Below are 27,763 nucleotides of genomic sequence, written 5' to 3' on the forward strand. Positions count from 1 at the left end.
TGCCACTGTTTCTGAAAGTCGAGTCTTTTACAAGTCAGCCCACCCCTCATCCTACTTAACCAAGATCTTCTGAATGTTTGCAGTACTGACATCATTGCTCCACTTCTCCAGGTGTGAGCACGTGGGCTTTACGATCGATATGACGCCGATTTAGTTGAAGAAATGGTTCATGTATGTGCTATACGAATTAGAAAACAGCTCGCAGAATATAAACTATGTAGAACTCCAACTGCACAAGCCATGTGTTACATTGAGCTCGCTTGTCTGAAACAAATGGAAGTCCCAGCCCTGGAGGACCCACAGCACTCTTCTGTTGGGAAAATGTAAAGGCTGCGCACGCGAAGGCAACAGAAACTCCTAGGCCAGCAGTCCGAGATCACGCTGCAGCCTGTCTGGCATCTTGTCCTCCGTGTACCTAAGGCCTGCTTGGGTCTCTCCAGCCTCATGGCTTGCTTGTGTTGCTTCTAACCTGTGCCGTCTATGCTGGTGGCGCAGTCATCTTTCACTCTGGCGTTTGGAGCACTCACAGCTGAGAGTCACAACGGCCCTCCGCAATGTGTTCCTCCCCAGTCTTTCTGTAATGCTTACCATGTAGGTATCGGCTTAATGCTGTCCCCTCCCTCAGACACCCAGTCTCTCTAGAAATCCAATTCAGGTTGAGCCTCCGTTATCCCCAAATCTTAACTGCTCTAAACTCCCAAACAACGTATGGGTCCAGGAGACAGACTATGTCAAATCTCAGCTACAGGGAAAGCGTAGGACTACCCCGGGGGCCATGTGCAGAAAGTTTAATCCATATGAAAGTAAAGGGATCTTGTGGTTAGGTTGGAGATGTCTCCAGCACTTCAAAGTCTGAAGAAACTGCCAGAGCTCTAAACCCCTCTGGTCCCAGGGACCTTGCTGGAGGCTTTCTCAACCTGCATCTTCTTCCTTTATCGGCCTGCTATATTTCTTGGTGTGGCGCGTTACTCTTGAACACTTTCCTTGCTCATTGGTCTGTGTTCTGGTAAACATTCACCTGGGGCATTCACACACTCAAATTTCACCGAAGAAGAAGAGATTGGATGGAGGTACCCAGACCAGGACATGAGCCTTGATGGTCGAAGCTCTACCCCAAGGCAGGCAACTTCCTTTAATTTTTTTTCTATGAAGATGTGCCTGTCCTTTTGTTTTCACTAACCATCGTAAGACGCTAAAGGAACTGGCCACGATGCTACAAGACAGCCTACATAATCCATGGAAATCAGGCCAAGTCAGGTTAAGTCCTAAAACCCACAAGCACTTTCTCTTCCTCCTCCTTAATACCATTGTCTGATACGGCTACAGTGAAATAAAGCCTTCTGGCTGGATCTCTGGCCTTCTAGAACGCAGTTTGCCTGTATGTACACGATCAGGGCTGCGACACAACTAACAGGAGCATGTGCTTTAGTGCTGTAACGACAGCTGTGAACCGACTACCATGGTGATCAGTAGTAAACTCACACGTGTTGCATAGCGTCTTCGAACAGCACCAGGTGCATCGCGGAGTGGAGTTCGTTGTAGCTGTCCAGCATTCCTGCGAGAACTGCCTTCAGCCCTTCCCAGCTCTTCACTGGCATGTAACAAGGCTCTTCCCCGCCACCGGCGAAGTGGCAATAAATAAGGGGCTGCTGCAGCAGTGTGTTGTCATCAGCACCCTGCAGAAGGAAGAAGAAATGTGTGGTGGGACAGTCACCTGGGGAGTCACCTGCGCAGAGTGACCTACATGCCAAGAGACGGGCCAGCAGGTCTGCGCATGAGTGGGTAGGGCAACATCCCATAATCCAGACCTGGTACACCTGTCAATCTCAGATACTGCAGGAGAGAGGGAAGTACACTCCTGATGTGCCATCCAGTCTCCTCAACGCTGGCCTCAGACCAGCCAGAGAGCAGTGGCTTTCTCACACTCATTAGCTTACTTTAAAGCACTTATGGGCAGCTTCCAGCAGTTTCCTGTGAAATAAGTCACTATCGTTTGTGTCCACCATCTTGTCTCCGTAAACACGGGATGATTCATGAAGCCACAGGCGCATTAAATCTTCGGGGCATTTTAAACACTCAGGAGAAGCAAACAAAATCCCCTGTATGAGAGGAATGGGGAAGACACCTTTAGCCAAGACGGCAGTGTCATTGCAAATAAACACGTTTAGTATTTAGTTAACTCCGCACCGAGCTTAGTGATTTGAAAGAGACAAGCAGGAATAAATGCACAGGCACGCTTGCAAATACAACTCAGTTCACATTCTTATAAGCAGTAACGTAGGAATGTAGTGGTGCGCCCATTTAAAACTTTGTCTGTGCAACCACATGAGTGCCCGGTGACCTCGGAGGCCAGAGGGTGACCTCACACTCCCTGGGACTGGTGTTAAGAGATGGCTGTGACACACCGTGTGGGTGCTGCTAATTGAACCTGGGTCCACTAGAAGACCAGCCGGTGCTCCCAACTGCTGAGTCACCTCTGTGTCGCTTTTCATACGTGATTTTAAAAAATTTATTTACTGTTATTGTATGTGCACAGGTGTTTTGCCTGTATGCATGTGTACCACACATAAGCAGAACCCCCAGGGGACTGGAGTTATAGATAGTTGTGAGCTACCACGTGAGTGCTGGGAACTGAGACTGGGTCCTCGCCAAGAGCCACAGGTGCTGTTAACCGTCGAGCCACCTCTCCAGCTCTCGCATCACACCCATTTTAAGAATGTGATTAAACTACTTCAAGGGTCAGCAGGCGCTCAATGACACATTCCTGCATCTGTATCTCAGTCTCCGGTGGATTTTTACAAAACCAAAGTGCAATAAAAATGGAAGGATTTTCCTTGTTTTTAGCGCTTTGATACCAGCCAGTCTAACTCTCTTACTTCACAACACACACACACACACACACACTCACACACACACATACATACACACATGTGTGTGTGCACATACACACATACACACACATGCATGGCATGCACACACACTCACACACATACATGAACACACACATATACACGTACACATGCACACACATACATGTGCACACATGTGTACACACACACATATCAAATGTAGATTGTCCACCCCTGGAGGTGGACCCAGGACTAGCATGGATCCACCATGTCTTCCGTGCCCACCAACACTGCTCTTCAGCATCTGGGCTGCAGGGGACCCCAGCCTCATGGACAGCCCACGACTTCTGCACCCGTGAGAACACTGAGGACACTGTGGAGAGTTAAGCTGTGAGTGACTGACAGTGCGGCTGGCAACCTGCACCTGGAGGCAAAAGGGCAGGATCACATCCCAGGTCACCTTTTCTGCTAAGGGAAAGACTTGCTTTCAAACAACACTTTACTAAGCAGAGCCTTTCTTGCAGGTGCTAGGAATACAGGCTTGAAAGCAAATGGCCCAAGCTATTGTCGGATGCTGTGGTGGGGCGCTGAGGCAGCTGTGGAGTGATTCTGAGGAGAGCTGTAGGAAAAAGCTCTGTGAACTTTTCTCATTTTCTCCTTCACAAAGGAACTTTGAGTTTTAGCTCCCCAGGTACTTCACTGCCCTAGTAGACCACAGCACACCTGTTTTAGGAATTTCAGACCTTCGACTCCCTCTTTAGACTTTCCTTTATATAAGGAACAGTGAACACTGCCTTTTTGCCATGTGCTACAGCCGGAATCTCGGTGGCCCCGCACCCCACTTTAGGTCAATAGCACACACCGTGGAAGGTAATAATGGAGCCCTGGTCCCCGTGTCTGTCCCTAACACACTGTGCAATCAAGGTAATCTCCAGTACCAAACCAAATGATGCACAATTTAAGATTTCATACTTTAGTATGTGTTTAAAATGATGATGATATGCTTACGTTTTGTGAAAAAACATGGCCAATTACTCTTATGTGGCACATAATCAGCCCTTAATTTACAAAGCTCAGATTTCTGCCTTCATTGCTGTCGCTAACTCACTATCCACCACAGTCTGGATGCCTCCCCGAATTTATGTTCTGAAACTTAATTGTGGGGACCAGTGAGACAGGTCAGTGGGTGAACCTGGTCACCTAAGTTCAAACACCCGTAACTCATGTGAAGGTGGAAGGAGGGAACTAGATTCATAAAGCTGTCACGTGACCTCCACAAACATGTGTTGGATGCACCCCCTCCCCCACACTAACCCTTACTCGCCACTGTGGTTGTATGAAGAGGTGGGACCTCTGGCTGCTGTTAAGTACTAAGCAGTACTAGGTGTCCCTTCTTATCCTGTCTGCTATGGACACACACAAGGCACCCTCCTGAGAGCACACACCCAGGCCCTCATCAGGCACTGAGCTTGCTGTTACCTCAACTGTAGAGTTCTCAGCAATAATTACCAAGTCTCAGGGGCCTTGTTGTATCAGCACAGATATGTTGTGCACCCTGAAGGGACCCGCCATCTCATTGATGAGAAAAACATAAAGCTTGCCATGGTTTATAGATAAAAGAAGAGAAACTCACAAAAGAACAAAGCATAGTTTAAGACAGAAGCAGCTCTGCAGATGAGCATCCTACATTATCTCTACAGCTGAGCATCCTAAGTTATCTCTACAGCTGAGCATCCTAAGTTATCTCTACAGATGAGCATCCTAAGTTAGCTCTACAGATGAGCATCCTAAGTTATCTCTACAGATGAGCATCCTAAGTCAGCTCTGCAGATGAGCATCCTAAGTTAGCTCTACAGATGAACATCCTAAGTTATCTCTAAAGATGAACATCCTAAGTTATCTCTACAGATGAGCATCCTAAGTTATCTCTACAGATGAGCATCCTAAGTTATCTCTACAGATGAGCATCCTAAGTTATCTCTACAGATGAGCATCCTAAGTTATCTCTACAGATGAGCATCCTAAGTTAGCTCTACAGATGAGCATCCTAAGTTATCTCTACAGATGAGCATCCTAAGTCAGCTCTGCAGATGAGCATCCTAAGTTATCTCTACAGATGAGCATCCTAAGTTATCTCTACAGATGAGCATCCTAAGTTAGCTCTGCAGATGAACATCCCAAGTTATTCTGAAGTTTCCCAGTTGAGGTACCTGGAAGACGTTCGACAGGTCTCTTAGGCTAAAACTGTAGTGGAACTTAACAGCTGTGGGTACAAAGCTCTGTGTCATCATCTGATGCAAGGCTATTGTTGCCTGGATCAAAGAGGGCCCAGTCTTGAGAACCAAGGGGCAGAACGCTTGCTGCTGGAGACAGAAACTGAAGATCTGACCGTAGATGGTGGTCAGTGCATCCAAAGATGGAAAGTTGAATGCAAACACGGTGAAATGCCTCTGAAAGAATTAGTACAAATAGAGATTACAATCTAACAAAAAAATGCAAAATAAACAAACACGTGAAACACTTGATTTTTATCCCCTTCTTTATTTGAGACCACTGCCATCTCCCCTGACCCTGGAGTTAACATAGGACCTGCTTGAAGTCACAGAGTGAAGTGGAGATGAACGTAGGCTAGTCACTATCAAAGGCTCGGTGACCACATTTGTTCCCCGAAGCCTCTGACTTCCCATCAGCTTTTAAAGTTTGCTAAAGGATGAAAGATACAGAGGGCACATAGCCACCAGCACCCCATCCCATGCCACACAAGACCAGCTGACAGCCACACCCCAGACACTCAAAGGGACCCCAGTCAAGAGCAGCAGAGAAGCCTAACTTACCCGCAGCTGATTCAGATACATGAGAAAGCACCTTCTGTGCTGTCGTTGCATGGATGTACTTGTGGCTCATGTCACTGTTAGCAAGCTTGTATGCACCCACAAAACATTGCCTGCATATATTTTTTTTTAGCAGCTTTATTTCTCATTTTAAAATTTGAAAGCAAAGCAACCAAGATGTCCCTCATTAGGAGAATGAGATAACTCTGTCCATCATACAAAAAAAGGTGACTTGGCAAGAAACAAGTAACCCACCAAGCCACGGACAAGACAAGGGGCTCTAAGTGCTATGGCGAAGGCAACTGAATGAAGCCAATCTAAAAAGGTCACATACTAAGTGATTCTCACTCTTTTGGAAAGGAACAAATTATTGAGACAATAAAGCAACCAGTGCTTAAGACTTAAATATCCACAATATGGTGAGGATGCTTAAGATTTAACAGAAAAAAAATTGATCCAAAACCGAATAAAAAGATTTTTAATAACACCTTCCAAAAGATACACAAGGTAGATAAGAAGCACATAAAAATGCTCAGATCTCTAATTACCAGAGAAATGCAAAACTGAACTAACAAGCATGATATCACCTCACTCCCATTAGCATGCTTGCCATAAAGAAACAAAGCAGGGGTTGTGTGTTGGCAAAGATGTGGAAAAACTGGAACCCGTGTGCAGTGGTGTGTGTGTGGGGGGGGAACCCATGTGCACTCGTGTGTGTGTGTGGGGGGGAACCCATGTGCACTCGTGTGTGTGTGGTGGGGAACCCATGTGCACTGGTGGGTGTGTGGGGGGGAACCCATGTGCACTGGTGTGTGTGTGGGGGGGACCCATGTGCACTGGTGTGAGTGTGTGGTGGGGAACCCATGTGCACTGGTGGGTGTGTGGTGGGGAACCCATGTGTACTGGTGGGTGTGTGGGGGGGAACCCATGTGCACTGGTGTGTGTGTGGTGGGGAACCCATGTGCACTGGTGGGTGTGTGGGGGGGACCCATGTGTACTGGTGGGTGTGTGGGGGGGACCCATGTGCACTGGTGTGTGTGTGGGGGGGACCCATGTGCACTGGTGTGAGTGTGTGGTGGGGAACCCATGTGCACTGGTGTGTGTGTGTGGAGGAACCCATGTGCACTGGTGTGTGTGTGGGGGAATCCATGTGCACTGGTGTGTGTGGGGGGTGGTGGTTAAAGGTGACGTGGCCATGCCAGCAACAGAATAATAGGCTCTCAAAAAGCTGCAAACCACATTGGTGTCTGATCCTCTAACCCTCCCCTGGGTAGATAGTTAAAAGAATTGAAAGCAGGATTTCCAAGAGATATTTGTGTGCCCGCGTTCAGAATGGCTTTATTCACTCTAGCAAAAAGATGGAGGTGACCTAGTGTTCACGGGTGAGTGAACAGACAAGCAAAATGCAGCATGTAAGACAAAATAGCACATCCTCCAAGCTTCAGAAGGAAATTCTGCAATAGGCTACATGTGTGATCCTTAGCACAACACGCTAAGTGAGGTACGCCAGTCCTTAGACAAATAGTGTACGTCTCCACTTATGAGAAATACTTAAGAGAAGTCAGGGTCATACAGACAGAAAGTAGGATGGCAACTGTCAGGGCCAGGGGGAGAGGGGAAGAGGGTGTCAGAGGAGAGAGCAACAGGGTGTCCTTGCTTAATGGAAAGAGTTTCAGTTTCACATAAGAGACAGATGGTGGTGATGTGGCACAAGAAAGCATTTAGCACACGTGACCACACACGTGACCGCACACTTGACCACACACGTGACCACACACGTGACCGCACACTTGACCACACACGTGACTGCACACTTAACAATAGTTGGTTAAGCTAATAAATTTATGTAATGTGTATTTTATCATAATAATAAAACTGGAAAAAAATGATTTTCAAAAGATTAATGGCTGTGGGGGTGGGCAGAGGCAAAGGAAGGATGACCACATAGCAGAACGGTCTCCAGGCACAGAAACTACCCTGTGTGACACCTTAATGGTGGACACCTGTCATTACACATTTGTCAGGCCCACAGAACACGCAAGACAAAGGAGGAACCCCAGTGGAAACTCTGAACTTTAGTTAATAACTATGTGCCAACATCACTTCATCAAATGTAACTAACGCAAGAGGTTAATAAGAGTTCAAGTGAGGCAGATGATGGTGGGACGATGAGGGGCCAGACAGAAAGGCTTTCGACTCACTTTGCTATAAGCGTATAACACAAAACACTGTATTGATTAGGAAAGAACACACCTGCTTTATGAGCTGGAAGTGGGAATCTTACTTTATAAACACCAAGAAATAAGATGTGGTCTCACTATGAAGGTAAACCTTCTGTGCAATTCACTGTGTAGCTTAGGTTGGCCTTGAACTCCTTACACAACTGTCATGTCCCCCACTGACCCCCTGCCCCCAAGCCCTGGCATTTAAAGTGTGTGACAACATACCCAGGATGACCTACGGTTTGGATATAACACTTGAGGGCACTGGGAGACTCTGGTACCAAACCCACCTGCAGCCTCGGGCTGATCGTAAAGCTGCCCACCGCGGGGTTCATGCAGGCCACGTACTGGCAGCTGCGGATTTCCTTAAGCATCAGCTTCTGTCGGTCATACCTAGGGGACAGAAAACAGAACCTCAAATCCAAAGCTGAGATGACAAAACAGCTAGCCAGCAGCTTGTGAAAGATTTAATCACAGGCCCCTTATCTTCATAGCCGTTCTGCGAGCTTGACCATCTGGGCTGTATCGGGGGGCATCAAACCTTAGCTCAGAAAATGGAAGGCGACAAAATGTGCTGGAGGCCTAAGCCAAGATCAAAAGCTGATCAATATAAACTATTACTGCTCATTGATTTTCATGCGGCTCTTCACATGGGTGGGGACTACACTGTCCTCATGGCACATCTGGGTGGGTGGGCTGGGGCTGCCTCACCCTGTGTTCACTGTCACGGATAGCAAAGCAGAGTCCTCAGATGTGATCAGACGGTGGCGTTCTGCACGGCAAAGCCAAGCTTTTCCTCAGTAACTTAGTGCGGCTTAATTTCCACACGGCTACTATGTTGCTTTTCAAACCAAATTTGCAAAGATACGAAGGGAAATTGTTCTGTTTAATATGATGAAAAGATATATAAAGGGCAGCTGGGAAGATGGCTCAGTCAGTAAGGGGCTTGTCGCACAAACACAGTCTGAGCTCAGATCTCCAGCATCTGAGCAAGAGCCGGGCATGGCAGCCTGCACCTGTACTCCCAGCAGCTGAGACAGGAGGGTCCCTGCACCTAGTCAGACTAGAATCAGGGAGCGCAAGGTCTGATGATGTCCTCTGTGTTAAAAGTTAAGCTGGTGGTCTTCTGATATCTGGTATAGGTCTCTAGCCTCCACACACGCACATATTTGTACATACATGTGCATACATACACAGACGCACAAGGTTACAAATTGAAGGTACAGAAAACACTCACAGAAGATTAAGCGACCCAGGACAAGTCTGTTTCAAGTGTCCCTCTACTGTAATAATGAGTTTTTGATGGGCTTGCTCACCAGTGCCCATAGTGAACACAGGGCTTGCTCACCAGTGCCCATAGTGAACACAGGGCTTGCTCACCAGTGCCCATAGTGAACACAGGGCTTGCTCATCAGTGCCCATAGTGAACACAGGGCTTGCTCACCAGTGCCTGTAGTAAACACAGGGCTTGCTCACCAGTGCCCGTAGTCCATGTGCTGTCTCAGCAGGGCATGAGGCTGGACAGTGCCGTACAAGTCCACTTCAGGCATGTTCAAGTCATCAATGAAATAAACCAGTTTTTTGTTTCCTCTTGGACCATAGTTACGACCAGCTTTTTTCTCTAGAGGCTTTTCGAGAATTCCTAAAATATATATACAAAATTTTGTCTACAAATGGCTGACAGAATGTAACATGTCTGCCCTTAACTTGTTTTCCCCTCAAATTCTTTCTCTTTCACGCTGGTTTGTTTATGTCATGGTTGCTGTTCACCATCTGGCTGCAAACATGGCCCCGGCCCATGTCCCTTCTGTTAACCAGAGGCCACTCCACCCTTTCTTCTCTGGAGACCTCACTCAAAAAGGCATGTGGCGTGGCACCTTCACTCCCTCCTTGTGGATATGTGTCCCATTTCTTCTCCTGAACCTGCTTAAGCCTGCAGCTGGTTCTGCCACAATCTGGCCTCTAAGCCCTTCTCCAGTCTAGGAGCAGCCCCCGTGTCCCCTAAGATGTTCCCCATACCCTCTTCTCGGACAACTGAGGCACAGGAGGACAGTGTGCATAGACACTCCCCAGTGCGATGTGATTTTCCTGTGTCTGCGATTGTGCAGTACTGATGCCGGAGTCACGGATGGAGAGGATCTTGAGTACCATGTTTCTCAGACACAGTGTTGGTGACAATTATTTATTGTTATCCATTATTTGTTAAATAAATAAATAATCATACAATAGATAAACAGCTTTGGCAAACAACTGTTCCACGTTTCCAGATGCTGGATAGTTAGCTCCACTGCCACCTGGGTATTGTGCCTCTTTCTAAATACACAGCTATATTATTGCTTAGAAACAGGCACAACTACCTGCCCACGCAGAGGAGAGAGACAGACAGAGACGGACAGACACACACACAGATGGGGGTGCAGGGGAGGGAGTGCTTTCCTCTTTCTTATGCTATGTGGTCAAAACCCTCCCAGTTAGCCAGGAAAGCCTTCTGTCCCCATCTGCCCAACCGCACCCTACAAATGGTTCATCGAGTCACTTCCTTATGCTCCTAATGCCATCTTCTTTTCCTTTACTCTGGTCTCAGGCCCAGGGCTGCATCACATTAGTTGGTTTGTTGCTTGATGGAACTGGTCCTCCTGACCCCAGGCTCTTCTTCCTAAGAGGCAGCTGCATCTGGTCAGCTTCTTGCGCCCTCTCGACGGCTCGCCATCGCTATCGTGTGAAGTGCCATCTCCTCGGCTTACGTAAGTGCACATTCCACAACTACAGCGTCCAGCTAGCCTATGGTACCCAGAATGTGCCTGAAGTGGACAGCTGGTCACCGGGTCTGCAGCGCAGCTGACTGCAGCCTCTCCCTCTTCTTAATCGCCATGCCTCAGTCACCTTCAGACTCAGTTCACTGCATCCTACAGTGCTCTCTACTCAAGCTGGTCCTTCTACCCAAAATCCTCTCAGCCTGGCCATCACCTATCTCGCACAGTGGGAAAGGAAACGTATTACTTGTCCCCAGCAGCACAGCTATGAAGATCACACATGCACCCACTTAATACATCCCAGGAGTCCACATTCAGAGCAACCCAGCAGCTTAAATCAATGACTGAGGCCTCGGTTTCTTGCTCATGTGTGTGTGTGTGTGTGTGTGTGTGTGTGTGTGTGTGTGTGTGTGTGTGTGTGTGTGTCTGGGTTGACCTGGCTACTGAGATGGCACAGCAGGTAGCGTTCTTGTTGCCTGTTGAACTTGGTCCCACAAGGTGAAAAAAAAGACTCACGGGACTTGTTCTTTTCTTGGCCATGTGTTTCACACCCACTACATGAAAATAACAGAAACAATTAACAACTCAGAGTTGTGCATGTCACTGATAGACTTTGGGTGTCTCCTGAGTTGGACTCCTTACTTGAACAAGAGGACCCTGGTTAAACATCCTTGTGCTGCTCCACTCTGGGATCTAACTTCAGGGAATGAAGCAGTTTAGGGGTGATATAACTATCACTGTGAATGTAATTTGTTTCTGGTCTACAAAATAATGACCGCAACAAGGCCGTGAGTGAAACTAAAGGTCAAACTTAGCCAGGCGTGGTGGCACAGGCCTGCCATCCCGGCACTCAGGAGCCTGAGGCAGGCGAGAGCAAGCTCAGCCTGACACATGGTGATACTTTGTTTCAAAGCACAACAAACTCACAGCGCTAGTTAAGTATGTTTACATGGGATGACGCAGATGGCGGGCCACTGCAAAGCATCCTTCTTGTCTAGACAAAGGAGGGGCACTTACTCTGCAGGGCTGCTGATGTCGTGTAGTAGTTGAAAGGCACTCGGGACACGATGTAGTCCTCAGAGAGACCTGCCAGGGTATCGCTCACAAAGGCTGTTTTCCCGACTCCGGCATTTCCGACCAGCATCAGCTGTTTGCCTTTCTCCAGCAGCAACTCAGTGAAATACTTAAGACGAGTTGTCTCTGGCGTGTGTACCAGAACTGCCTGGGAGGGACCAGGAGAGAAGCCAGAGGCGTTATAAAGCTCAGTGTTTAGCTAAGACCCAGAGAACTCTCTGAGCAAGTTCGTGTCGGGGAAGAAAGGTTGAGTGGCAGTGCAGACATCACAGCTTCTGGGAGGGCGTTTGGGCAATGCCACCCATTGCTGTAGCAGAGGCGGTGAGGACTCACGCCCACAGCCCCTTGCTTCCCCCAGCTGTCTTAGGTATGGGAGAGAATACGGCAGACGTGGCTGACATGTCTACCCCCTTGAGAGGCCGAGGAGAAGAGTGAGAAGTGAGGCTACACACAAAAGCGGAGCATTCTTTTGGCCCACGTGGCACAGTCCATGCAGTGCAAGGAGACACTGTTCATGCCTGAAACATGTCACATACCATCTTGTTAAAAATTTAAGCCTTCATTCTTATACTTTGAAAGTTGGGAGTTTATTAGTACTTAATGTGCATGATGTACCATACTGTTCCACAGAAATGTGATGTGATCTACAAGAATAAAATAAAATAAGTGAAACTTAAGCTCGGAGTTGCTGGCTAAATGGCTCAGCAGGGAAAAAGGCACTGTGCCAGCCTGGAAACCCGAGTTCAGCTTTCAGAGGCCAAAGGCAGAAGGAAGAGAGATGGATTCCACAAAGTCTCCCTCTGACCTCCACAGGGGGCTCCTCTGAGGGGGAGGGAGAGAGGGAGAGAAGGAGAGGGAGAGAGAGAGAGAGAGAGAGAGAGAGAGAGAGAGAGAGAGAGAGAGAGAGAGAGAGAGAGAGAGACTATTAGGCTCAGGAAATACAGAACAAAATAAAATATTCAGACAAAAGAGACTGGATTCTGCACAATTGAAAAACAGGTGCTATTTCGCTGCATTTCTTGGTGGTCAAACTTAAAAGTAGCAAACATAATAACAAATGAAGCGCACACGCACACTCCGACTTACAGGTTCACTTTTTTTTTTACATTAAAAACCACGTGTAATCGTGATGGATACGTTCCTCCTTGCTTGGTTAGTACATACTGATCAAAATGGAGCGTTCTGTGGATCATTTCACCTCACAGTCTTTTGCTATAACCGTTTATTCCCCAATTTCCTTCCCAACAAGTGACACCCAGCACCTCCTGGAGGCCAGACTGTATCGTGTGTCCAGACAACACTAGAATTCCAAACATACAAGGTATCGTTCTGCTTCCTTGCTGATAATGGCCACCACCAGATTGTTCTTCGGCTGTCAGCTCTTTTCTTCGCACATGTATGCCAGCAATGAACACTCACAGACCTGGGTGGCCCACACTAAGCACGTACAGATGACATACAACCCGGGTACCACAGCAAATCTGCGAGATGTGTCTGCTACTACTTCCTTCTCAGAGAGCTCAGGTCACTTGACAACTGTCACAGCCAGCAAGTGAGTGCAGATGCTCGGAGTCCAATGCGCTCTGTGGAGCCTGAGGCTCATACAAACTCCGAATGCAAACCTCTTCAGAGTGGGGACTTGGGAGTCAGCATGATAGGCCATCAGTGCTTGTTTCAGCATGGCCAACCCTCCCAGCTTAAAAAGTTAATGCCTTAACATTCAGGAGAAGCTTCCAATTGGCTGTTGTAGAACAGAGTAAATTAGTTGCCTGCGGTCAGGGTGATGGCTCAGCTGGCCAAGTGAGGGCCACGAAGCAAGAAGAGCTGAGTTTGGATCACTGGTTCCCACGTAAAATCCAGACATTGTGTGTATCTATAATCCTGGGACTGGAACAGCAAACACAGGAGATGCCCAGGGCTGTCTGGCAGCCAGTGTGGCCAATACTAAGCTATAGGTTCAGTGACAAATGTGTATCAATAAATAAGAAGGAGAAGTGATTGAGGCAGACACTGTGTCAATCTCCACACGCTCTCATGCCTGTGTGCAGGTGGAGGCATGCATAGGCACACCCACACACACCCACAGGCACACACCCACAGGCACACAACATGAGCACACACATACCCACATACAAAGGATAAATTAGTTCATAGACCTAAGTTATTTAGAAAAGACCTGGAGGTAGGCTACGATTTCTAAATTCCCATAGTCTATTCCAACATACAAAGAGGCTGCTAGCAGAAGAGCCACACCATTGTCTGAAAATGTAAGTGCAAAACTTCCCAGGAAGAAAATTGATTTTTCAGTTCAGTAAGATTTGTTGACTAAAATCAATTTTTCTTGCCCTCTTTTGAATAGGATTGATAAGTTGCCTCAAGCTTTGATAGCAGTTTTTGTCTTCAGGATTTTTTTCGGTTGGTTGTCAATTTTCAACCAGCTAGGAAATACTGCTGGACAGCCATGTTTGTGCTAGGCTGGACAAGATGAGACTAGAGAGCATGCGACAGACACTGTTGGGACCTCCTGACTTCCTGGCAGCCTCCACTGTAGAGCATTAGAGAGGCAGGGATCGGTAAAGGCCATTAGTCCACAGGTAACAAGCTCCCTCCCCTCTCAGCTTAAAGGGGACACACACAGGATAGCATGACTGATGGCCTGGGGACTTCTGGGACTCTAAAGTACAAGTTAGGGATCAATATTGCTGCTGTTGCCACCACTGCCACCACCATGGACCCAAAAGGCACTGACCTCAGTCGCAGAGGGTAGGGCCCCTTCCCTGCTTTCAGTGGGCCAGGATGTTACTAGCCAGATCTTAGGGACAGGACTGCTGTCTAAGAATATGGAAGTTGGGCAGTCATGTCAGGCCAAGTGTTCAATGCTGCCACCTCACGGGGACCAGATGGTCAGGTCAGCATCCCTGTCTGTTTGGCATGGAGCCTTCAGAACGGTGAGAAAATGAATGTATATTTTTAGACTACTCAGTGTGTTTTACTTTGCTATGGAAATCCTTGCAAACTAATATAAGCATTTGAAAGTAGACAGACAGACAGAAATACACCACATACACACACATGCACATACCACACACACAAGGACACCATACACACACACACGTACACATACACACACATGTGAGCATACACACGTACATACACGGCACACACACACCACACACACAGGCACACACATGTGCACATGTGTTCCTACCCTAACCTTAAATGCACATGCCTAGCCTCATCCTTGTCACTTGTATTCCTTGCTGTGTGGTCTAGTGACAGCTGCAGGAAGCTACAGTATTTGGAACCAGCGCTCCTCATCACAGAGGTGGTAACAGTTCCTACCAGCCATTCATGCAACGGTTCCTCAAACAGCAAGCTCTAAAAGAAATGACATTAAAAGAAAAAGGTCGAAGCAGAATAAGAAGTTGGTCACAGAATAATTTAATCTAAGAGAGGTGGGAATGGGCCTTGTATAAGGTGACGATGAGAGATCCATGTGGGATTATCAGCTACCACAAGAATGTGGAACGCTGGAGTTGAAAAATGAAACACACACACACACACACACACACACACACACACACACACACACACACAAGAAAAATGAAACACACCATTTTATGGCTGGGGTGGTAAAAGGAGGAAGTTCTATATGAAAAGCCATGTCTAAAATGTTTATATAAGCTCAAAAAGAAAAAGAATTGAGTTAATTATACTCTAACTCTAGTTTTGCAACGCTTGTATAGTTTCTAGGAAAGTATACAAAAGTGGTTCCCATGGGATTATGTTGGAAAAGTCTGCAGAAACACCAGCTTCCTCTCCAAGTCTCATCCTCAGAGCACAGACCATGAAGACCTGGCCTCAGGCAGGAGAGGGCGGCCCCCTTTCCTCCAAAGGCTCAAATGCACCCTGAAGCTGGGGTCCCGCCGCCCCGCACACTTACCTTCAGGGGTGCACTGACATCCATGGTGAACTGGGGGACCTTGTCAGCCCAAGGCAAGAACTTTTTAGTCTTGTGGTCCAGATAATAATCAAAGATCGTTCCCTGAGACGGAAACTTCACCACTTTCATTTCTTTATGCCACCATCGACTGAAGTCAGCTTGGTAATCAGAAAGCTGCGGAGAACAGGAGAATTCTTAAGCATAGACTGAGAAATCATAAACAGAACGCCCCCGCGCCCCGCCAAATCCTGCTCAGTGCAGGGTCTGTTGGGTGCTGCACCATAGTCATAAACCAAACTCCTAGGTGGGAATCATCAAGGTACGTGAACTGCCAGATCCGAGTTGTAACCCGAGATACTGCTGTGTAGACAGGAAGTAATGAGAGCTAGATGTAGAGAGAATACCTTGTGTATTGTATGGATGCATCACCTGTCAATAAAAAAGTCTACGGCCTATAGGAATGGGTAGAATAGAAGGTGGGACGTCAGAGAGGCAGAGAGGACTCTGGGATAGAGCCAGGCATGGGAGATTCGCCCGGGAAGGTGTGAGGACGAACACATGGTACCTGAGCAGAGGTGACCAGACACATGGCAGGATGTAGACTAGTATAAGTGTGTTATTTTAAGTTACGAGTTAGTCAGAGAAGAGCCCAGCTATACGGCCTAGGTATTTGTAAATATATTTTCAGTCTCATGAGTCATTCTGGGAGCCTGGGGCCCTGGAGGAAAAACCATGCACCCTTATAGAAAGGGATAGTCATGAGGTAGAGAAAGCAGGCTTAAAAAGCAAGGTGCAATTGGGAAAACCCTGCATCACTCCTCATAATTCAACCTAACAATGAGTCACTGTACAGTGTACCCAGGGTACAGCCGCTGTGACAGGTACACTGCACAGTGGCGATCAGCCGGTTAGCGCCAACTGATGGGGACAGGAGAAGAAGAGAATACAGGGTTTTTTTTTTTTTTTTTTAAGCCATAAATTATATGATGAAAGTTCTGTCCTTCCTTTTGAGTTCCCACCCCTGGGCCTTTTTGTTGTTTGGTATCTTTTCTTTTACAAAATGATGCTGATGAAAAACAGGACTTTAAAAAAAAAATCTCCATTTTAATAACTAACATGTTGACAACTCTGTCTGGCTAACAAAAGCCTTCTTAAGACTTGGCCCATCAAGGCATTCTAGACCTGGGAGAACACAGGAGAAAAGGGATGGAGGAGGATGGAGTCTTGGCTCCCAGCAGGACAGAGCTGAGAGTGTGGCTGACAGCCCCAGAGAGATGAGTTCCTGTCCCCCAGGGAGGACACAGATAGCATCCCATCTCGACAGTGGGTGTTACTTGATGTAGTAATATCTAAATGCTCTGAGTTGCTTCACATAGAGGAAGAGGGGTGGTACCCGTGCGGTGACTTAGATGCCTTGGTCCAGTAACTTCTACAACCTCAGTGGCCCAGAGACGCCTGTGCCCTCAATGTCCTGATAAAATGAGATCTTCATCCTCAATTCTTACATCCTTGGAATTGGTCTGACCTGATGAACTTCAGGAAAATCTGATAACACTGTGGGTACTCACTGCCTTTAGCAATCTTGTACTCATCTAAGAGCTCAACTCCCATGTTAAAAACAACATTTTAAATAATTTATTTACTCTCATTTTATGTGCATTGGTGTTTTTGCCTGCCTGCATGTCTGTGTGAGGGTGTCAGGTCCCCTGGAGCTAATGTCACAAGCTGTTGTAAGCTGCCAGGTGGGTGCTGGGAATTGAACGTTGGTCCTCAGGAAGAGCAGACAGTGTTCTTAAGCAGTGAGCCATCTCTCCAGCCCCTCAACTCCCAGTTTTCCACTCCTTACTTTGATGTCCCTATGTCCTTGGGCTACGGTGCTTTTTAGTATTAGGCTTTTCGTTCTCACAAGCAGTCAGGCATGTGAAGACCATGAATGACCCTGGGTGTGGTGAGTGCTCTGGAGGGAGAGTCTGTCCTCTTCCCGCCTCCAAAGCACCAGAGCTCATACCCCTGCTGCCAGCATCCATGTGCTAAGGTTTTACCCTCATTGAAACTATTTTCATAGCAGAAGCATGGGCTAACTTATCTCCCTACAAACCTGGGTCTGAAACCAAGGTGATGTGTCTGTAAATAATTCACAGACTGTTGTTATTTACCTGGCTCCAGTCTCTAGCAAGAAAGGCACATGTAACCCCTACCTTGCTTCAGATTCTGCTTTGCCTAAAAATTCCATCGGGGAAAAAAAAAAAAAAAGATTTTTTGCAATGCACCCTTGATTTTGTTATATTTGTTGATTTTGAATTTGTTATAATAAAGTGACTGTGGAAGGAAGCAAATGGGACATCTGGGCTCAGCCCGACAGGGAAAAGAGGACTCACAAGGAAGTAGATGCAGACTTAGCATCTGACCCTAACTCAAAGCCACCCCAGCTGCTAGTCCACAGAAAGCACCTGCAGGCCGCGGAAGGACATCTGGCAGGTGACATGGGTGGAAAATGGTCTGTGAGGCGCAGTTTATTTGTAGATGTGTGCTCTGCTAACTCAGTGACAAGGAACAGCTGCCCCAGAGGTTCCCCCGCCAATGAGGAATTCGTGGGTCACTCTTGGATTTACGCCTTCTCGGGGGGAATCCCCTAGTAGTTCCCCGGGGGAATCTAGGAGAGCGAGAAGGCTAGCCAGTGGCACTCCATTTTAACCGAAAAAGTCAGGGCCCCCACTGGGGTACCATGGCCACAGAAATGCAGAGGCGCCCAGGGAAGTGTGGTCTTCGGAGACCGGCACACTTGGGTAAGAAGCCTTGGGACAGGTGCTTTGTTTCCATGAGGGGCAAAGTTAGGCTTTCTCTGGCTGTGATGGGCACTTTGTGACAGACATGACACAAGAAAGATCTGTACTTGGAAGTAGATGGTATGGGGAGCTGAGATCCACATGTTTCTGGCACTTGGTAAATTTAAGTGGCTCATGTATGGGGAGGTGGGGGGGGGCGAGGTGTGTATTCCTTTAAGATGTGTCTCAAATGTTTCCTGTGAGACACCAGAAGCCTTTACGGCTAAACTTCTATGCAAGGGGACAGAGTCACCCGAAACAGACACACCGTGGGAAGACGTGGCCCCAGCAGTGACGATGGATGGCTCCCAGATTGATTAGAGGAGGGAGTGACTAGAGGCAGAACTGTGTAAGATGTCACAGGCATCTTGTTTCATCACCATCCTCTCCCTGTGTCCTAACGGCTACGGCAGTGGTGTTTGGAAGTAGTGTCTTAAGTGTAGTCATAGGAGTGCCGTCAGGGAGAGGCGGGTGTCTTTGCGAGAAGAGAGCTAGTGAGACAACAGTCTTGTCTTGCTTATGTAAGGGTACAGGAGGTGTCACATGTAAGAGAGGAAGACGCTTTATGAGAGCATGGTCACCCTGAGCTTGCGTTTCCAGTACTGTGAGATATATACTGCTGTAGTTCAGGCTACCTCAAGGCGTCCAAAATGGTCTGCCTCTGACCTGAGGCTGTAGAGATGTCCCAGAGGGGACGGATGCCATATCTATTTCACCAGTGACACTGATTACACCTGAGATCACGGTATGTGGGGAGAGGAAGTGGTGTTCCCAAGTCTTAACCAGGGAGGAATATGTCAGTGACGGGAAACAGGCAATACAGAGGAAGAGGAAGAAGAAATTTGGGTGTGACCAGACAGAGAAGTGTTCCTCAGGTGCAGAGTGTGACTGGACCATGGAATTGTGTCCAGAGGCAACTCGGGTGGAAACAGACCTGAGCTCAGAGGGGTGATCTGGACTTGACACTTCCAACAGAAAGATCTATCACTCTGTAAAGGAGCTCAGTGTGGACCTCCTAGGCTCAGAAGCGCAGGCCAACAGAGATGGCTGCCAGCTAAAAGACGCAAACCACGTTTTTTAAACCCAACCTCCCCACAAGTAAAATCATCACTGGAAACTTATTTTCAGCATACTTGGTCTCGTAACAGGGCGCCTCCAAATACCCAGACACAAGCAAAGACAAAATAGACTTCGTAGGTTTCTTTAGGACTGTCAGAAGGTACATTCTCAGGAGTCAGCAAACACTCTAAGAGAGTACAAATAGTCTGAAAAAAAAAACACCATTAATTAAGGCAAGGATTTTTTTGTTTCAATGCTAGAGATGGGTCAACAATTTTCATACAAATTCTACCTCTTTCTTAAGAGATTACAAAAACTCAGTGATTTGCTAAATTTAAAGACACAAAACTGACTGTGCCTTGGATGCCTAAGTCAGTGGTGTTAAAAAAAAAAAGTCACCTTCAATCAATAATTGAAACAATAAAAGACTTGTGAAAAACATTTTAAATGATTCAAATAACAATTACTAGGTAAACTGGGTAAAACACGCATAGGCATGTGCGCGCGCACACACACACACACACACACTTTCTCTCTCTCTCTCTCTCTCTCTCTCTCTCTCTCTCTCTCTCTCTCTCTCTCTCTCTGAGTACAGAGCAGTTGTCAGTAATTGGCATCATCATGAGCTTTAACATTTTAAGAGGCTCTTGCTCCAGGCCCAGGCAGCAACAATTCAACCTTATCCTCCCCACCTCCTCCCCACCCAGGTTTCACCCCGCCACCCCCCCCAGCCCAGCCCACCCCACACTGCCCCCAGCCTGTGTGTACTGCTCTTGTAGCCAGGAAAGAGGGGGAAGTGTTTCTCATTCAAATAGAAAGCACCTGTTACATTTAAAGTTCTTCCTATCATTTTACTGTCAAACTGGGATAATTTTCTAATAAAACTAATCAATTTCTCTCGAAGAAAAAGAGTGTGAAGCCTTGCTGCTTTGTTACATCCGAGTGATTTGGGAACCATGGTTTCTAAAGGAACAGTTAAAAACCAAAGCAAAACAGCTGATGGGGCACGGTGTACTGCGCTTAGTAAGTCCCCAGACTGCACTGAAAATTATGCTTTGGCTCTGAGCGGTAAGACACATCCTCAAACTCCAGGGCGCCCCACAGGCGGGACGCACAGTGCTGGTTTTGTGTGAGGGTCATCTTAAGCTCTTCCCCTGTCTACTCATTTTACCCAAAATTCTCATGCTCCTAAAAAAACAAACAAACAAACAAAAACAAAAAACAAAAACAAAAAACAAAACAAACAAACAAAAAACAACCTGCAGGGAACACTAGTTAGAAACAACAGCTTTAGAAGAGCTAAGGATTAAATGCCATTTCCACATACTACAGAATGAAGAGGGGAGCCCAGCAGTCTTGCTAATTCCCACGGACCTCTTTTCACACTAGTCCTGAATGGCAGAGTTCACACCACAGAGAATCACACACATATACAAGGCTACATGAGAAAGAACGCAGTCGCTTTTCTCGAGCTTTACACCCAAGGAAGTCTAATTAGGCTAACCACATAATTAATTCATTATGAATAAATTCAGACCTGCTTTCAGAAATAAATTATACCTCAGATAATTACTGTTGAATACTATCGTTTACTTAATTGGTTGTGTGAATTATCCAGAAACCTGAACTTCCCTTTCTTACTTGGTCGCTGACTATTGTAACTCAGCTTCAAACAAACTTAGTAACATAGTAACTTGATGGGAACAAAGTTCGGAGGAACTAATTTCGTTCCTGGAGCCGGGAAAAACATTTCCTTTGCAAACCTTTAGGGCAGCCTGATAATCCATGCTACATTGTCACCGTGACCTTCACTTCTGTGCTGTGAATAGCTCCCATCCACTCCCACAACAAGCCCACTGAGTTCACTGGCACTAGCTGTCCCACAGTGAGGATCACAGGACACCTATCCCTGGAGCATCACAGATTCCTCACTCACACCGGTACCTGTGAATTCAGGGATACTTGTGGAACTGTCAGGAGCTTTGCTTAACTGATCAGCATCTGTACTTCAGCTGAGTCATCTGATTCAAAAGCACGTGGAGCATCTTCTCTAGGCAGGTACTACAGTGTGTGTGTGTGTGTGTGTGTGTGTGTGTGTGTGTGTGTGTGTGTGTGTGTAAAGCCTTTAAAAGGTGGCTAGCTGGTGTGCATAGGTCACTACGAGCAGGCTGTTGAAGGTTATGACCTAGGTCCAGTGGTTCCGGTGCTCTCCACTTCCTGGTCTGCCATGACGTGAACAGACGTCAGTGTCCCCCACAGCCTTGGCTTTTTCACCGTGAAGGACTGAGAACCTTCTGACAACTGTGAGCCAAAATAAGTTTGCCCTCTCTTGTTTCTGTCAGGCTCATAGTGACAGCCAGAACAGTAAATAATGTTGTGGAAACTTTTTTTTTCTTCTAATTCTGTCCCAGCACGTTTGGAAGTGCATGAGGATTCCATAAACACACAGCAGGCACTCACGGACTATTGCAACTATGTAAATTTCTGGGTAGGGTAGGTCTTCGGGGTCCCCACGAAGTTCTGAGGACTGAAGGGACTATAGCAGGAAAGTAGAAGCAAATTAACAGTTCTGAAAACAAATTTAAAATCTATCTGTTTCTGTGCATTTACTGGGGAGGGGCTTGTGTGCACATGTGTAAGTGCAGGGTGCCTTGGCACTCGTGTGAAGGTCAGAGGATAGTTTTGTCGAAGTTGGTCCTCTCCAACATTTGGGCCCCAGGGACGCAACTTAAGCCACTAGGTTTTACGCTGGGAGCCTCTAACCACTGAGAAATCCTACCAGCACCTTCCCCCTCATCTCCTTAAGCAAGATAGACATATGCTAGTCTGACTTTCTGAGGCGTAGGAAATCAGCTGCTGAGGCTGAGCACAAACCTGCACCAGGCTGCTCTCTGGAACAGAAGTGATGGTTTTAAAGCTAGTCCTTAGCTTCTCCAAGCATGCAGGGACGTATTTATCAAAGAGAATAGTCAAATTGGCCTTTTCTGATTGATAACGCCTTCTGTCTATCCAACTGGCCACATACCTGAAAGGGAACACAGAAAAGGTTTTACTGAACAAGAGCCCTGAAAAGCACAGTGCCACCGAGCTCGAAGCCCCCCCACCCCCACCTTCACACAGCTTGGCAACACTTCATGGCCGTGTTGAGTGCTGCACTCTGTTTCTCAAATGGAAAATATTTTTAAATGGCCCTTTAAAGACCTGTTTTAATGGCCATTTTCGCTTTAATGAAAAGAATGTAAAAGAAACTCCTAATAGCTCTTAGAAGGCAAACACAATCCTCCCTAAGTAGGCCATTACTTTGCATTTAGAGGGAAGTGCACGCACTGTGTCATTTCCCAAGTGAGCAGACTCTGCTCGCGGCAGAGGCTCTATTTATGAAAGCAGCTTGGCCCTTTTCTTGATTAATCTTGGCATCAATTATTTAGTAATGAGAAATCAGTTATAAATAAAGAGGTGAGTGCTCCACAGGGGCTACTTTAGCCTGCTTTTCCATTGGTCTCTGTAACGCCAGCCTGAGAGGGATAGTGCGTTCACAGCCAAGGGCCCAGACGTGTGCCACGGCTTGATATATTGATATTTATATGATATATAGATAGAGCTGCTTCGAGCTTATACAGCGTTTATTTTGATACATCAAACATCACCATCGTATTAGTGAGCTGCTCACTGACACCATGGTGGTATCCTTAGTGGCCTCTGGGGTGCAACTAAGAGGCGCTAAATGAAAGAGAATCACTCAGAAAGTTGTACTTAAGTAGGAAGCGGCAGTAATAAATATATTTAGCAGCCCACACATGAACAGTGTCGCCACAGACTGATTACAGCCAGACCTTGCTGTAAAGGCAAATCAGAGTCTGCATTTTGAATACGGTACAAAGGTAAGACGTGCATTTTGTATCAAAGCCTTCCTGTGCCTTCTCCAGACTTCACGGGAGGGTCATATAAAACAGTCACCATCATTATGTTGTGGTTTGGTTTCTAGAATGACAGCTATCAGATTTTTCAGTGGGAGCCCTCTTGTATGAGAGCAGTACAGCAGAGTGCCCGCGGGAGGTGGCAGCAGCAGCTATTGCAAACAAGGGCACAAAGGCCACATCTATCTTCAGGGACTGATTCTCAGAGCCAGAGTGAAATTCGTGTTATTTCTATTTGTGTATTTAGTATGTGGGGGAGGGCTGGGGTACACCTATATGCTATGGCTCACATGTGGAGGATGTTTCCTACCACCACAGAGGACCCGGGGATCAAACTCAGATGGTCAGGCTTGGCAGCAAGCAAGCACTTTTTACCTGGGAGCCATCTTGTCAGCCCAAGCAGAGGATCCTTGTTGGGAGAGCACCACTCAGGGAGACAGAACTACCCTGGACTGCCCTGGACCTGCATCTCGGTTCCCTTACTTTTTAACCAGGACACCTTGGGAAAGTGACTTATCTGTGCCTTGGTTTTCCAGCTCGAACGGAGGTTGTTGCTTCTTGGCCTTTGGCTGAGATCATGAGTTGCGTAAGTGGGGATGACGATGCTGTGGGGTTGCTTTGGTTGTGGGCATGAAACAAGTCCAAAATCACGAAGAGCTTATGTCAGCATCCAACAACTCCCTCCCTCACCCAGAGTCGGTGGCACTGGCCACCTGGGCTCAGATGATGCCTCTGTCTCTCTGTGCAGCCCCTCAACTTGTTTACTTGACTACTACAAGAGCTGTCATGTGGGGTTCCACTGAGCATAAACATCCTACACCCTTATCTTCCCACACAGTGTTTCTGCATGACTTAGGGGACAGCAGGCCACTGCAAGAGTCACTGGGAGCAGCAGGTACCAGAAGAGCCCTAAAATGGGTGTTGTATTTAGTGGTTTGCTAAGCTACACTGGTAGCAGCCAGAACTTCCTTTGGACACATACAAGGCCTGCTGGCAAGTAATGGTCTAGCCCCATTGTCCCCATGAACTGCAACTTCTCCAGGTAGTAGCAAGCTTGACCAAAATCAGGCCACATGTTCAGAGGGGCCTCACAGAAAGATGGCTGACACTGACTTCTGTTATAGCTCAGTGTCACCATACAGCAAAAGGACTCAAAAGTTTCTATATTAGTAAATATGGACAGTTGAAATTATTTCTAAAAAAGTATTTATAGTTTGGAATATAAACAGACATTAAGAGAAAAAAATGTAGAGTCCCGGACCATTATATGTAGCTGTGGCAAAACCTGAGACACAGATGTGCAGGTGTTTGGCAACTCTTCCCACCTCACAGAAGATGCTACACAGAGTTGAAGGTGGGCTGTAGGAAGGCGGGACACATAATTACTAACAATGGTCTCTCAGAAGCAACATATACGGCGAGCCCAGCTTGGATTCTTACCACAGCTGCTTACATTAAAAGCACTCCTGTTGGCTGCTTGGAGAAATGGCCAATTACACTTCAAATAAGGAAACTCTGAAGCAAACCAGACATCCGAGTCCCCACAGACTCAGGAAGATAAGTAAAGAGTACAGAAGAGAGGAGCTTAAGGGCGTGGGGCGGGGGGGTGGGGGGGGATTCTCCTAGCAACACCCATGACAATCGGAGAATGAAAAGGAAGAAATAAATCCCGGTAAGTGGGAATACAGAACCCACTGATCTACAAGAAACCATGAATAAAAGAATAGAAATGACAAGAAATGTAGGGATGAATAAGAGGAGGAAAAAAATAGATGCAAGAAAAAGGTCCTTGACAGAAAAATGTGCAGAAAGAATGACTGCGTGAGGAAATCACCACTTACAAGCCAGCAATGTGGTGACTTCTGAGGGACTTGAGATTTTTCTCCAAAATTACAGACACCATGAATGAGTAAGTTTGGGTGAGCAGCTAGTCAAATGGGGGCTACAGAGATAAATAAATAAAATATTTGTTCTGATGCTAGATTTTTTTTTAAGGTGCAAATGAAATTTGTAATCAGCAAGATTTTCTTTTAAAAAAATGCTTGTAATATCCAAGATAAATTTTGTAGGTGTATAAACTGTACTGTATTTATAGGAGAATCCTCTAGTTTTTAGGAAATAAATGCTTAAGTGCTGACAGATGAAATGTCTCAATGTCTCCAATTTATATTCAAGGATTTCTACAAAAACTGACAAAAGAAAACAGGCCTCTGTATATGTGTGCGTGTGCATGTATGTCAGCTAAAGACCAGGCCGAGGGGGAAACACGGTACACAGAGACTTCAGGAACCGGGTTCCGTGACTGCAGTCCATAGTGTGCTCCCAGTTTCCCGGTAGTTTTGAACCCTTGGAAGCCAACAGCTGCAGAAAACTGACACATTTAAAAAATACTGCTTCAAAAAATGAGGTTAATAAGTATATCGATCTCCAAATGTAAATGAATATTGAATAAATGATACACATAAGGTTATAATATTGTGGTATTAAAATAAAGCAGTGAGCTACCTAGAAATTACAGGCTAAAAGGAAATACCTGAGGCCTGAGGTAGTGGGAACTCTCTGGCAACAGCAAGCAAAGAATAAAACACCGTTACAGAAGACCCCCCCCTCTATTCTGGAAATGTCTTGGCTGGACCCTGGGTCAATCACATGAAAATTTAAAAAGGACACATTTATCTCTGATACCATATACCCTGAAACATAAGAGAGGAGGAGGCAATCAACTCTTACCACAAACTGGTGACTCTTGAAGCTGCCCGGGCTTTGAATAAAAGTCCTTCCATAAGTAGACAGTCGTCCTGAGCTACCGTTAGCACTAGTTGCCTTATATGACTGAGACAGAAGGACAAAGGGACACTGGGGCCGAGGAGGGATCTCTGGAGGAAGTAAATGTTGCCTGCTGTATTGGGGAGACCCTGCTCTGGGGTGAGGAACTTGAGCGGCAGTCCTAACCAACAGAAACACCCCAGAAACACAAGACCACTTAGAGAAAGATGCTAGCCCAAGGGCAACTTTGTGCTGTAGGGCCTGGGAGCTCTCCCTCAGACCAATGCAACGAGGCTTTATTACCACACACAGACCTGGCCGCAGCACGGCTGTGCGAGTGGCAGAGCACAGGAAGAGCAGCAGGCAACCTCAGGAGGGAAGCAGGGGTCGTTCTCAAAGTACAGTCAGGCAAGGAGGATTGAAAGGACCTGCCGCAAAAGTGACAGCAGGGAGGAGAGGAATCAGAGTGACAAGTCACGGAGTTAGAGGGACCCCAAAAAACCCTTTATGCTAAAGGCTTGATCCTTAATACCCAGTGGGAAAGGCAGAGGTGGCACCTGTAAGATATGGGACGTGGCAGAAGTGTGAGGTGACTATGGATGTTTCTCTAAAGGACTGGAGGAAGCCCATGTCTCTTCTGTTCTCTCTCTGATATCTTGGTCACAAGGGTTGGGGGGGGGGGAGCAGCCCTGCTCTACCACAACACATTGCTTCGTCACAGCACCCCCCCTCCAAGAAAAACAAAGTGCTCAGATAATGAGAGACTGAATCTCTGCTGGTAGAGACCAAGTTGGCTTTCTCTCTTTATAAACTCAGGAACTATCAGGGATTTGCTACAGCGAGGGATGCTTCCTAAAACAGGGCAAAAGCAAGGGCTGCTGGGACATGAGCATGGACGAGCAGGACCGAGAGGAAGGCAGCTCCAGGAGAATTGGGAGAGCTACTGACCTGAGCGAGATCCACAGCCATCCTGACGTGACCCTGTTGGGGAGGGATCAGGAAAGAGGCTGCCTGAGCTCGCCTTCATCTCTCCCTCTCATTTCCCGACAAGGTTCTTCATGAGCCAAAGAAACCAGAGGCCAACGAGCAGGGAGCCCCGCTGTGTGGGCCAGAGACAGGGTGAGAAGACTGTGCAGAGGGGTTCCCAGTGTGAGGGCATCTGATACAGGAGCCTGTGGTCCCCTGCCCAGCTCAGAGGTTCCTGCTGTGCAGAGTGACACCAGTGTGGGAGACACACAACCACCAGCAACCAAGAAGTGTGATCTGAGCAAGAGATATAAGAGCCTTGCTCCCAAGGTAGCACTTCCATTGTCCAAATACGTGTGCATGTTACACGCACGGCCATGCAGGTGCTTATGAGATGACTTGCTTACTTAAGAGTGTCATATAAGTTAGTTTTTTTCATTTATTCAACACATGTTTACTGAGTGTTAAATATTTTCAAAATGTGTGATTGAGGGAATATCTAAATAAAAATTACTTAGATGCCTGGGTGCTATGTTGATTTAACTACCTTTAAATTAA

The 27,763-nt window shown here is 46.8% G+C and overlaps 1 protein-coding gene across 1 annotated transcript in view; it reads right to left on the reverse strand.

The window, feature by feature from the left end:
• Positions 1-27,763, reverse strand: part of Dnah11 (dynein axonemal heavy chain 11) — a 326,041-nt gene that overhangs the window by 132,131 nt on the left and 166,147 nt on the right. Inside the window, exons 43-51 of the mRNA XM_051152523.1 lie at positions 22,431-22,581; positions 19,631-19,762; positions 15,673-15,846; positions 11,673-11,877; positions 9,379-9,544; positions 8,193-8,295; positions 5,060-5,299; positions 1,938-2,099; positions 1,483-1,676 (exon numbers count right to left, since the gene is read on the reverse strand). Coding sequence (XP_051008480.1) covers positions 1,483-1,676; positions 1,938-2,099; positions 5,060-5,299; positions 8,193-8,295; positions 9,379-9,544; positions 11,673-11,877; positions 15,673-15,846; positions 19,631-19,762; positions 22,431-22,581 — 1,527 coding nt within the window. The remainder of the gene's footprint in view (positions 1-1,482; positions 1,677-1,937; positions 2,100-5,059; positions 5,300-8,192; positions 8,296-9,378; positions 9,545-11,672; positions 11,878-15,672; positions 15,847-19,630; positions 19,763-22,430; positions 22,582-27,763) is intronic.

This window comes from Acomys russatus, chromosome 1, assembly GCF_903995435.1.
Source record: "Acomys russatus chromosome 1, mAcoRus1.1, whole genome shotgun sequence".
NCBI lineage: Eukaryota > Metazoa > Chordata > Mammalia > Rodentia > Muridae > Acomys > Acomys russatus.